Raw genomic sequence first — 13,602 nt, 5'->3', positions numbered from 1 at the left:
TAGCTCTGTTTCCCTCTTTAACGGACTGCTCGATTGCTTATAGCTTGAAAGCTGTGTCATGTGCCTTTATTTTTGCAATATGCATGATGTGGGTGTGTTGTTGCAGTGTTCCTCGGCGCATATATTCCACCGGTCTCAATCTTACCTCTTGAACTCGAGCGCCGCTGGCGGCTGTTAAAAAAATTACATAAATTGGCTGCATCACTGAATAAGCCGCAGGGTTGAACGTTTGGGGAAAAAGTAGCGGCTTATAGTCCGGAATTTACAGTACATTGTTTCTCCCATACTGCCTTATACAATGCATACGAAAAAAATTCTGACTGCTGTACTTAACCCGTTTTTATGATTGCTATTCGATGAAAGTGGTCCAAAAACTTGGTAATACACAGGGATCAGAATTTTCCGCGGATCCGCGGATTTCCGCTGTTTTTGAACCCCAAAGGTCATTCCCGTGAATCGTCTAAATTCGATGAGAAAATATTTTGGGGGGGTGAGGTATGATTCGTGACTGTTTCATCACCCCAAGTTAGCAGTTAGAGATCGCGAGAAAAATTGGCAAAAAGAAGCGCAGCGCATTAGATCTATAACACACAACAAATAGGTCGACTCCTACCATTGGTCGGTAGGTTCGCTGATAACCAATCAGCGGAGCTTTTGTTCAGAGCATTGGCTTTCTCAAACATGGCGCTCCTTCCGGTCTTTTCAAACAGTGAAATGAGTGTTTGAAAAAGTAAATATGAAAATACTAAGAAAAGAAGACGAGGCTTTTGTCTCCGAGATTGATAAAGGAATCAAGAATAAATTTAAGTGGTCATGGCTGGAGAAGACTGTCACAGACTGACATGTACTGGACTGTCTCAGAAAATTAGAATATTGTGATAAAGTTCTTTATTTTCTGTAATGCAATTAAAAAAACAAAAATGTCATACATTCTGGATTCATTACACATCAACTGAACTATTTCAAGCCTTTTATTATTTGAATATTGCTGATTTTGGCTTACAGCTGAAAAAAACTCAAAAATCCTATCTCAAAATATTAGAATACTTCCTCGGACCAAGAAAAAAAATAATTTTATAACAGCAAAACTAAATCAAACATTTGAAAATGTCCATTGATGCACTCAGTACTTGGTTGGGAATCCTTTTGCACGGATTACTGCATTCATTTGGACAGGTAACTTAAAATTAGTTTTACCTGGTTATATCAGTATCAGAAATTATTTTCCCCCCATTTTATTAACACTCCACTTATTGAAACATGAATATTTTGTTTGTTTGTTTGTTTGTACATGATTCAATTGTTTGTTTGTACATGATTCAAATTGAATCTTTTCTTCCGGCGCCGTCACGAATGGCAGCCACTCCAGCAGCTCCCGTGTTATTTTCGATTGTTTTCGATTGTTCTCAGCTCAGGGATGCTGCTGGAAATGTGAATTTCCCTTCGGGGATGAACAAAGTATCTATCTATCTATCTATCAATCCGGCGTGGCATGGAGGCAATCAGCCTGTGGCATTGCTGAGGTGTTATTGATGCCCAGGATGCTTCGATAGCGGCCTTCAGCTCATTTGCATTTGTAGGTCTGGTGTCTTTCATCTTCTTCTTAACTATACCCCACAAATTCTCGATGGGGTTCAGGTCAGGGGAATTAGCAGGCCAATCAAAGACAGTGATGCCATGGTCAGTGCACCAGTTACTGGTGGTTTTGGCACTGTGGGCAGGTGCCAGATCATGCTGGAAAATGAAATCCTCATCTCCATAGAGCTTTTCAGCAGATGGAAGCATGTAGTGCTCTAAAATCTCTTGGTACACAGTTGCATTTACTCTGGACTTGATGAAACACAGTGGACCAACACCAGCAGCTGACATGGCTCCCCAAACCATTGCTGACTGTGGGAACTTCACACTGGATTTCAAGCAACTTGGATTTTGCTCCTCTCCAGCCTTTCTCCAGACTCTGGCGCCTTGACTTCCAAATGAAATGCAAAACTTGCTTTCGTCTGAAAAGAGGACTTTGGACCACTCTGCAACTGTCCAGTGCTTCTTCTCCATAGCCCAAGTCAGACGCTTCTTCCGTTGTCTTGAGTTCAGAATTGGCTTGACAATACGGCTATTGTAGCCCATTTCCCGGACACGTCTGTGAACTGTGGCTTTTGATACCTGGACTCCAGCTTCAGCCCACTGTCTTTGAAGCTCCCCCAAATTCTGGAAGCGGCTCTTCTTCACAATTTTGTTAAGACTGCGGTCATCTCTCTTGGTTGTGCAGCGTTTCCGGCCACATTTTTCCCTTCCAACAGACTTTTTGTGGATATGCTTTGAAACTGCACTCTTTGAACAGCCTGCTCTTTGAGAAATTTCTTTTTGTGTCTTACCCTCCATCAGGAGGGTATCAATGACGGTCCTCTGGACAGCAGACAGATCAGCAGTCTTCCCCATACTTGTGATTTAGTTTACTGAACCAAGCTGAGTGTTTTTAAGGCTCAGGAAACCCTCGCAAGGTGTTTCGAGTTAATTAGATGATTCAGGTGATTAGTTGAATAGCCTACTTGTATACTTTTTCATGATATTCTAATATTTTGAGATAGGATTTTTGAGTTTTCTTAAGCTGTAAGCCAAATTCAGCAATATTCAAATAATAAAAGGCTTGAAATAGTTCAGTTGATGTCTAATGAATCCAGAATGTACGACATTTTTGTTTTTTTAATTGCATTACAGAAAATAAAGAACTTTATCACAATATTCTAATTTTCTGAGACAGTCCAGTATTTTCTTTAAGCATGTTCAGTTTGTGCATTCTATTTTCAAATTAATGATGAATGGTTATTAATGTATATATTTTCATATATATTGTTGATTAGTAGCTAAATACAAGGTCCATCTTCATCATCAAAACACAACAACAATGGTGATGGTTGTAACATTGTAATCCCCCAATTGTTTTAAACATCTTAAAACTGAAAAAAATACATGGTTTCTGTTTTGTTGGATTTAATTCATTCTAGTGCAATTTTCACATAGCAAATAAGATAAATGCTGTTGGCTTCAGGGGGGCTTCGCCCCACTGAGCCCCCCACCGGGCTCCGCCCTGGACCTGGCCGGGGCCTGCGGCCCCTGGACCCTGGCTATTTCAGCTGAAAATGAAAATCTCCATTCTGATCCCTGAATACAGACGCTCCCCTACTTAACATTCGTCTTGCGCAAAAATGTAGATGATATAATTTTTTCGGGGATGTTGAAAAAAACCCGGACATTGCTGAAAGTTAGATTTTGTATTGTGTGCACCTTTTTCCGAGTAGAGGACAGTATTATATTGCTTCTTTCTGCCTCGTGGCGCTTTGAGAGGTCACCCAGCATCCACACCAAAGAAGAAATCCGGCTTCTACTTCCTGGTTTGTCTGTAATCATAACATGTTCTGTATCGCTAGCGCGCTAAGAACTTTGACGTTTTTATTGTTTATTATCTCGTGCATCCATTCAATATGGTTGGTGTAAAGTGAAAGGAAGAGGCGAGCCATTTCTTTCGAAATGAAAGTGGAATAAGAAAGCTTGATGCGTTTGAGAAAATGTTCGGAACGCTTTTTTTCGGCCACTTTTCACCACAGAGGAGGACCTCTTGACGTGCATCTTCCAAAAGTAAGTTAAACTTTATCTTATGGAGCACATTGTTTTACAAAATGTCTATTTTTTTAGTACAAAACCATCCAGGTTACTTATACAAGCCTTAAATATACTCATATTAACAATAAACATGCAAAATATAGCACTGAAGCAACTTGCGAACAAATTCAACTTACGATCGACGCAACCGAACTCGTTCATAGGTCAGACAGCATCTGTACCGTATATACAATATAATCAAGCTTTTGATTGTTGAGTGCTGCTATAGACTAGGGGTTGCATACTTTTTTTAAGCTGAGATCTACTTTTTTGTTCCTGATTGGTTTGAAGATCAACCATTTTGGTATAGATTTCTAAAAACACTGTTATTAATATGGTGTTACTGTGATATTACCAGAATTTTTTATTATTATTTTTTTTAGAAGTTAAATCAACCACTAAAACATCTGTTAAAAATAAAATCTCAAATACCCATCACTGGTGAGCTATTTTGAGAATCGGGTGTTTTTAGGGGCGCCACGTTAAAGACACTGCCATAAACTATTGGAAAATACTTTGCAGTTACTTGTTTTACATCTGTCTTATTATACTTGATAATTGAAGTTAATGCAGATGCAGAATTTGTTTTTGGTTTTAGTTCATCAAAATATTGCATCAAACTATCAAAGTTTGATGTATTTTTGTTTACCCTGCTTTGCCCACATCTACTCTCAACCCTGAAAATGGCTTTTAACTACTGTTACTACTCTGCAAACTCAACATATGCCCACTTTTCTCTGAGAGATGGTGTGCCTTTGTTTATACACTAATGCAGGGGTCGGGAACCTTTTTGACTCAAAGAGCCATAAAAGCAAAAAATATTAATTTTATTTTGGGAAAGAGCCACACCATATATTATGAGACAAATTTACAAAATTGCTAAACCCGCACCCCAGACAAAAGCTTAGTCTTCAGCACATTTATTTTTGATGATTTGATAAAAAATATGAAAAGAGAATAATGCCAGAGCCCCTGTCCCAAAATCAACAAACATACCACTTTAAACTTGTCTCTTTCTTGCAATGACTCAAGATCGGTTAAACTCCTTTTGACCCTTTTTTTTCATACATATTGGTTTCAAAACCAGATGCAAGCAGTTATTGTGTAAAAACGTCACAACATTCTGCAAATAGGGAGCCTGATGAGCTCACTTTTGGCGCAGATTGCGTAGGGCGAGAGATGGGAGGGAGTGCTTGCGCTTTTTGCATGGCTCCACCCATCCCTCCCACTCACCCAATCAAAAGACTAAGTTCTCTTCCGGTGTTTTGGCGTATTTACAGTGTGTTCTGTGGATTCATCATAAGGTATCTGAACACTGAACACAGATTGTATAGTGAACTTTTATATAAAGGATTCTTTAGCGTTGTACAGCCATAACGAGTTTTTTCCCCCCTTTTTTGTGTGACACCTTGACTGTAAATTGTAGTGAAAAACGTGCCCTATATATACTGCGAAGTAACATTGAATACCTAGCTTTCGATTGGATTTGCGTGTACCTGAATAGGATGAACAACTCAAGTTACGAACAAGATGGAGATATTTTGCATGCAATCAAATTTGTCTCTGAGCCATAGATATTCATAGAAAGAGCCATATATGGCTCGCGAGCCATAGGTTCCCGACCCCTGCACTAATGCCTGCAGGATTATGATATTAGCCTTATCAATTTCTTAAATTAATGTGGCTTTTAAAGAAAATAACATACGTTAAATGATGTGCAGGCTGGACAGGTCACATTAGGATCCCTTACCAGTAGTCCACTTGCAACTATACAGATGGTCAATTGGGAGATGAAATATTTGTAGAACGTCGGTGATTTTTTTTTTTTTTTTCCCAGCATCTCTTCAATTTGTGTTTGAGCCAAGCGTTTGCTTGCTGCAGAACACCGAATGGTGCTCAGGCGCTGTTCATGATGCCCAGTGGCAAGCTGGGGACATATTACTTTTACCTGCTCTTTCATGGCATGAAGGCCGACTGGTCTCGCATCGCCTTGGTTGCAGGACATGGCAACTATATATTCAGACCGTTTGTGGGCATCCTGCCTTGGTCACTTCTCGCTGGTGCTCTCCTTAGTGCTCGACGCATTGACATAGTCAACACAAGGATGAAGTGAGCAGCAATGGACTTAAAACTCGAGTGTTTGGTCGTATGCTTAAACAGAAGATCTTGGAGCCACGCTGGAAGAGTCAAGGTGGTAGATTAAGGTGAAGCGCGTTGTTTGAGTGGTCCTTAAAGTTGAAAGTTAAATATTTTCTCATAGTGTTAACAATGTCCAACAGAGTTCAAAGAGCCCTTACGCTTTATTTTTTACAGCGCTCATCTGCTTCTCAACACATTCATATCTGTCAGTGTGGCATGAAAATGGTTAAGTAACAAGGCCTGCTTGTAGTAGAGTCCTACGCTAACCCAACCCACCAAAAAGATGCTTAAAATTGTTTTTATTCCAGTCCGTTTAAGAAATGCAGGTACTTGCACGCGCATCATGAATGAGCTGACTGAGCTGGCTGCGATCATGACTTTAGGCCTCGAGATAACTGCAGAAGTTCCAAATTTCGTACAGCTCTTAACCAGGCATTTCCCGAGTTTCTGGAGTAGCAACCCAAAAAACTTGTATTGCATGAATTTTTCACCAAAAATGAGAGATTCTCACAGCCCTTTAACTAACTGGCATGGCATAAAATCCAGATACGGACCCTTTAAGTATTACTAAGTAATAACCTTACACTGATAAAAACACCATAGTAGTAATTTCATTGTTCCCCCTGCTTTCTTCTGTCCGCAATACATCAAACGATTCGGACAATTTTTTTTTGTCCATAATCATTGGAATATTCCATGTTGTTGCTGACTGCTTTGGCTGTTTTTTCATGCTGCCATCAAGAGGAGTTGTTGACTGGTGTCCCTCTAGAGATTTGCTTATTGTAAATCACTAATTTCCAAATGGAAATGTTGTCTTAAATCACAACTGTGATCCTACTTTGACACGTGACCGGATCGCCTATTTACTATTGCAGAAATTGCCCCCATTGATCTTTTTTAAGTGCAACCTTAATTTTTTACAAGAGGATATTGCTCGGTTAAAAACAATTGGCATGAAACTAAGAGGTTTGAACAACAGAAGTGCCTTCTGTACTCTTGCTGTGACTAAAGGTGGGTGCGGCTGTGTGATTTTTGACCCCTGCCCCTCTTACTGTCTGCCCTAGTGTTTAGACTCGTCAGTGGGGAAGAGGAAAAGAAGCTTGGCGGTTAGCTCTTCTCAGGACCCATCTTTCTCGGGATTAAACCAGGTGTGACATTTACTGCAACACCAGCTTCCTCACAACAGCAGTGGTTGCTTGTCAAATTAAAATGCAGGCATTGTGAATGATGATGGACTGTCCGTAAATCATCTTGCACCCTTTTTATCGACCATCCAGTTTGCACATGTTTTCATTGGAAGAAACAGTCTGGTTTGTCTCAGGCGTACAGGGGTGTAGGCCAGAACAGTGACTGAAAGGGACCTTGTGTATGTTTGGTTGTCAATGTTACGAACCTGTGTCAAACTTGGTGCAGTTGGAGCCTTAGGTTTAAGGAAAAACCCTCTTTTCAAGTTTATCATTATCAAAACTATTCCTATTATTATAACATGTTGTGTTGTAGGGATTGAACATACATGTTGCCTGAACTTCTGTTGTAATGGTGAACTTGTCGATTTTACCTGACTACAGTACTCTAGACATACGGTGTTGTTGAAGTAATGCCGTGAGGGTTTTTTTTCTCTTGTGTGAAACCCATTTTTGAGAAGGACACTTACAAAATTTGTAATTATGTTGACACACTTGTGTATTAGAAATTCTGATTTTGGAGTTTTAATCTAAAAAAATCAACTATTCTTTCAAGAGTAAATCAAAGCATACTGCAGCTAACTATATGTAGCTCCCCTCTCTCATAAAGATCATTATATTGAAGCACCCGTTTTTTAAAATAATGATTAAAGTATATGCAAGGTCAAATTGGTAATCGATGTAATTTCTCCAGGTTTATAACTGAGATGGCTCCATGTTTATCCTAGTATTTTAAAAAACGTTTCCAAAACATTGATTGGCAAAACCTTTTCCGTTTCAGCATCTTTTGACACAGTCCTCCAGAAATTAAAACCGGTAGTGGTACAACTACTTTAAGTGCCCAAAACTTCCTCAAGGTGTGATGTTAACATATTTGTATTTAAACTGCTTGCATTTCAAACTAGAAAAGTTGTATGTATGAAGATAAATGTTTTTTTTTTTTCTCTAAACGTAGAATCCTTTGGGGATGTTGTAATGGTGGTCTGTGCAGTTCTTGGAGACGTTTTGTGATAAGGGCCATACAAATGAACACGAGTTGACCTGAGGTTTTTCCATTGGCTTTATTTTGAGTCATTTTTCTCAGGAAATAACAATGAATGTCTTAATTCTCGGGTCTTACAGCCGTATTGGATACAGTAAACTATGGCCGCACAATTTTGGGAAAAAAAATCCTAATTGCGATTTTTTTTTTAAGACCCGTATTGCAATTTTAATGTGATTTTCGATTTTAAAAGAAAAGTTCATTTCTGTGGTTTGTTTTTTGAGAGAACTTAAGTTTGTGTTTCACCATGTTTAACTTGAGATAACTTTGTTACCGACAGAGTATACAACTGTAACAAAATAACAACCATAGATCTTCAAATAAAAAAATGGAACACAGAATTATACTTGAATAAATGGTCTTTATTGCCATTATACAAAGGTACAACAAAATTGGAGGGCTTCTTTCTGTGTGAGAAAGCGATTTATAGACTGTCTGGCTAGCTACGTGCTAGCGTCAGGTAACCACAACTTCTGAAATGTCTCTGATGATTAAAATACAAGAATGATGAATGTAGACGTTTACCCTGAGTAAAAGCTCAAGTCATCTATTTAATGGGTAATGGTTCTAGGGTTGGTGACTAGCCACGTTCGGCAGTGGTGGCTTAAGAGTTGTTAGCCCAGCCATTTACTTTCCCTTCTGTTGCGCCTCAGTTGTTCTGCTGGACGCAATAAAAATCCACAGAGCACCTGCTGGGTATCTGCATTTCTTTGCACTCTTGTGACTTTCCTCAGTCGGATTTAATTGATGAATTCCTTTTCAATGAAACAAGCTGCTAAAGCTACGAGTTGTCACGTTTGATTTTGTGGCCATTTGTTCAAGGGCTGTTTGACTGGCAGGCCGGTGTAAGCTGGTCAATCAGTCGTGCACACACGCCCTGCAAACTTTGCCTTGCATTTATTGGCTAGTGCCACTTAACCTGCTTCTGATTGGCCGGCACTGTTAAACCTTAAAATGTGACAATTCTTGTTGGCTAAACATTCAAATAACAAACTGGAATTTTAAATCCTTGGGGGGAACGCGGTGTTTTGCAATTACACTATCTCAGTACACCACACTGCGATATCGGTTAGATTTCACTTAATCATTGCTCCTAACAGTAAACCAGATAATTGTTTTGGCTTGTCCCAGCAGCAATTGTGTTTTATCGGTACTATGCTTGAATGATTTAAATTGTATTTGATTGACATGGACTTTTCCGTATAAGCCTTAGGTGCGCTGAGTGCACTGCCGTTTTGTTATATGGTATCCTATAGTATTCTCTTTTAGGGTCACATCTGTTTTCTTTGTTTACTGGTCTGCGGTTCTATCTTAAAACATGAATCTACTTTTCAAGCCAAATGTACTGTATGTCTTGATAAGCTAAAGGAAGTGTCCCTAGTGGAGCTACTTCATTTGTGTTTTTAGGAAATCAAAGCATGAACAATGAAACATTAGACCTTTATCTGAAGCAAACCTTTCGAATGTTTGTGCTAATATACCATAATTTAAAATTGGACAAGTATATGTGTGCACATGTTTATTAATTTCAAATCCTGCTTTTTCTACAGCCCCAGAAATGTTTTTAAAACAATTTCCAGATTAATAAATGTAGTTCCTTTTTTTTCCATTTAATTTTTAGGATTTCAATTCCTTAATTTCTTCATTCTTGAATGTTTTGTGTCGTGTCATGATGCCTTTAGTTTTTAACTTTGTCGCCTACTTCAACCGGTTAAACTCAATTGATTTCTTGGTTCAACAAATGTGTTGGTAATCAGGTTTGGCCTGTAAGATTGAACTGACAGTTTTCAAAGCAAATGGGGTGAAAAATAGGGGCAGGTATTTTTTTTTTAATTTTTCTCCAAGGGAAAATCATCCCACAACATGCTTTTATATAACTTTAATTCTTATCAATATTTTTGGATGCACTGAGTTCTATGCAGAAATGAGTAACGGGGAAATTACTTTTATGGCACAATAAGTGTTATATTCTTGTATTTCCTACTTTTCTGTAACACGTAAACAATCCTGGCACTTCTGTATCTTGTTTTAAATTTATTCTGATTTGCTGAAAATATATCTGCAACAGCCACCTTTTCTGCTAATATATTTTGCTTTTAGTGGTGCATACATTTAAAAAAAAAGTTGTATTGCATGCCACCAACAATTATGAGGGCCTGGTTATTTCAACAAAATACTTTCTCAAAACGTGTCAATATCACATTTCTTCTTAGTTGTGAGGACAGTGCAACACAAACTGCTGCCAACTATTTCCTCATTAGTTTCATAATGTTAATAAACTAGTTGTGTATGCATGTTATTACTCTGTTTAGGTTTTTTCATCAGCTTGGTTTTGTGATTTTGAAAGGTTTTTATAAAGATTTTATAGCGCGGGAAATCTCGTAAGTGGTAAGCGAGAAACTGGCACAATTTGTGTTTATGCTTGGGTTTTGAGAAGTCAAAAACCAAATGCTCATGTGCACAACTTCCAAGCAAACCTTGCAAACTACACTTAACAGTCATTTTTAGATTATTGGTAAAACAGAATGAGAAAAACCATAATATTGCCGTATACATTTGGGATTACATTTGTCCCATGAAAAATAAATAAATAAAAAACTTGCTCAATATGACATGCTGAAGCAGCATTAACGTTTGCATGACAAAAGGAATGATTTGTGCCCTTGTGGTGCAATTATTTAAATCTGAACTTATTTGGTCAAAGTATTAAACAAAATAAATGAGTAGACTCTGTATTTGGTCTGTTCATACAAACACTAACTTAATATGTCATTACAAAAACCACATAATATCCTCCAACGTGCGTCACATCTGTTAATGCACTGTTCTTTTATGTAGTTATGTAATCCGCTCAAACAATCCATGCCAAGTATTAAAAAAAATATATGTTGTACAGACTTGTCAATGTGCATGCTAACTATTGATGAACTCTGGCTTGTCAAATAACCGTGTGTTAATGTTTCTTTTCAGTTGTTCCTTATCGACTTTGGATTGGCAAAGAAATACAGAGACAACCGAACACGACAGCACATCCCCTACAGAGAGGACAAGAACTTGACTGGCACTGCACGTTATGCGTCCATCAATGCACACCTGGGCATTGAACAAAGGTCTGTTCACATAGAAGATCAAATTATATTCCATTGTGAGGTCAGCCTACTTTTTCCCTAGCTGTATGATCTACTACATAAAAATAACTACTAATGTAAGTAGAGGTCTCGACCAATTATCGGGCATTGATAATTTTGAATTTGACTGTTATCGGTATTAGCATTCTTATCTGATGGACGATTAAATGTATTTAAAACCGGGTTATGAAGGCTCATATCTAGCCGGGCCTCTTTTTCCCTTCTCTTTCTGTCTCGGACGGTGGACGCTACCCACCCTGCGCCTTCTGATTGGATGAAAGACCCGGGGCTCAGATGCAAAAGCAGCAAGAATAATGTTAGAGTGGAATATACAGCGCAGCGTTGATAACTCTTGAGTCCCGACATGCCTGTGAATCAAGACCGCTGATTTGGGATCCTCTGTAGAAAAGCGCGTGTCTGTGTTTAAAAGATGGAGTAAAAAGTGTAGTTAACTTATTTTAGGGAAGCATGTTCAGGTGGAGACTAATACCAGTTCTTATCACATTAGTTCGGCTAGCAAGCGTGTGTGTTTGTGATTGAGTGAGAGCATACTAAGCACGCTAAAGTGATAGGATGAGTCATAAGCTGTTAAAATAACATTAGTTCGTCAATCTGGCTCTAAAACGGGAGCGCCCACAGTTTTCAATTTGCGAGCGCCGTTAAAATAACAATACTTTTTCTTTAAAGTAAATTTAAGTCATTTTGGTTGTGTTGCCATTTTTATTGTAATAAAATTTATTAAAAAAATATTATCTTTTATAAGAGCTTCTGCTCAGGCTAATTTTATTTCCTATACTGTTAGCTTGGGGTAAGTGAAAAGTTGGTCATGTTTTTTTGAAATCCCAATTTATTTTGCATAAAATGTTTGGAGAGCTATTAAAGTTTTACTTAAATTCATAAATATTTTTCGTTATTGCTCATAAATATGTCTCATCTCTCATTAGCTGCACCGCTTATACTCAGTAGGGTCGCGGGGGTGCTGGAGCCCATCCTAGCAATCATCGGGCAGGGGGCACACAGGGACAGAAAACTCGCTCGCTCATTCACACCTAGGGACAATTTGGACTGGCTAATCCACCTGAAATGAATGTTTTTGGAATGTGGGAGGAAACCGGAGTGCCTGGAGGAAACCCACGCAAGCACGGGGAGAACATACAAACTCCGCACAGGAAGTCCGGTAGCTGGATTTGAACCCACACAGGAGGTTCCCAAGACCTTAGAACTGTGCCGCACATGCGCTAACCACTGCCCCGCCGTGCTGCCCATTATAAAATCTATTAAATATAAACAAATATGTATTGCATCGATTTTTAAGCTTTCACAGCAAATCAATATCGGCTCCCAATATCTGTTATTGGCCTCCTCTTAATACCGATAATCAATGTATCTATATCGACCCCGAAAAACCCATATCAACATATCCTTAATTAAAAGTTTCGTACAAGTTCAAAATCTATTTTAAATGATTAATTTTTGTGGGGTCTGCTGACTTTCATGTTCTGCATGGGATAACCATGTAACTACTTCCTCTTATAGTCTTGGTATTTAATGCTCATTCCTTTTACTAATGCCAGAAATTTGTTTACAGTCGCCGTGATGACATGGAGTCACTAGGATATGTGTTGATGTATTTCAACAGAACCAGTCTACCGTGGCAAGGACTTAAGGTATGGTACATACCTGATACTTTTCAGCGTACAAAAATACAATGCACAGAAAAATGCTTGAATTATGTATTATTTATGATTCAAAAGTGCTTGAACTTTGTGTGAAGTGCTTGTAAATGCTTGCAATTGTTCCATGTTTCACAACATGTCTGCACGTCGGCAGATGGCATTAGTTTGAATGGCATTGGCATCATTTTTCACAAATATCTGCTTACCATAATGCACTATTGATTGGTTATATAAAATATGTGTGGTTGACTGATTTTGGAAACCTAATATACAGGGATCAGAATTTTCCGCGGATCCGCGGATTTCCGCTGTTTTTGAACCCCAAAGGTCATTCCCGTAAATCGTCTAAATTCGATGAGAAAATATTTTGGGGGGGTGAGGTATGATACGTGACTGTTTCGTCACCCCAAGTTAGCATTTAGACCATTGGTCGATAGGTTCGCTGATAACCAATCAGCGGAGCTTTTGGTCAGAGCATTGGCTTTCTCAAACATGGCGTTCCTTCCGGTCTTTTCAAACGGTGAAGATAGATAGATAGATAGATAGATAGATAGATACTTTGTTCAGAAATGAGTGTTTGAAAAATTAAATTTGAAAATACTAAGAAAAGAAGACGAGGCTTATGTCTCCGAGATTGATAAAGGAATCAAGAATAAATTTAAGTGGTCATGGCTGGAGAAGACTCACAGTAAACGTTAAAATCGGCGCAAAGATCGAGGGAGTTACAGAAACTTTGAGCCAGTTCATCGCAAAGTGTGATGTTCCAGGGAAAGCAA

At 38.6% G+C, this 13,602-nt stretch overlaps 1 protein-coding gene across 4 annotated transcripts in view; it reads left to right on the top strand.

The window, feature by feature from the left end:
• csnk1a1 (casein kinase 1, alpha 1) overlaps window positions 1–13,602 on the top strand; it is a 43,298-nt gene that overhangs the window by 15,173 nt on the left and 14,523 nt on the right. For 3 of the 4 annotated variants that reach the window (XM_088344170.1, XM_088344167.1, XM_088344168.1), the window contains exons 5-7: window positions 6,861–6,944; window positions 10,993–11,132; window positions 12,739–12,817. In XM_088344170.1, coding sequence (XP_088200296.1) covers window positions 6,861–6,944; window positions 10,993–11,132; window positions 12,739–12,817 — 303 coding nt within the window. The remainder of the gene's footprint in view (window positions 1–6,860; window positions 6,945–10,992; window positions 11,133–12,738; window positions 12,818–13,602) is intronic. The other variant, XM_088344171.1, reaches the window with a different exon arrangement.

This window comes from Urocampus carinirostris, chromosome 9 (assembly GCF_059441175.1).
Source record: "Urocampus carinirostris isolate Australia breed hairy pipefish chromosome 9, RoL_Ucar_1.0, whole genome shotgun sequence".
NCBI classification, from domain to species: Eukaryota; Metazoa; Chordata; class Actinopteri; order Syngnathiformes; family Syngnathidae; genus Urocampus; species Urocampus carinirostris.
This window is presented reverse-complemented; position numbering and strand designations above follow the sequence as displayed.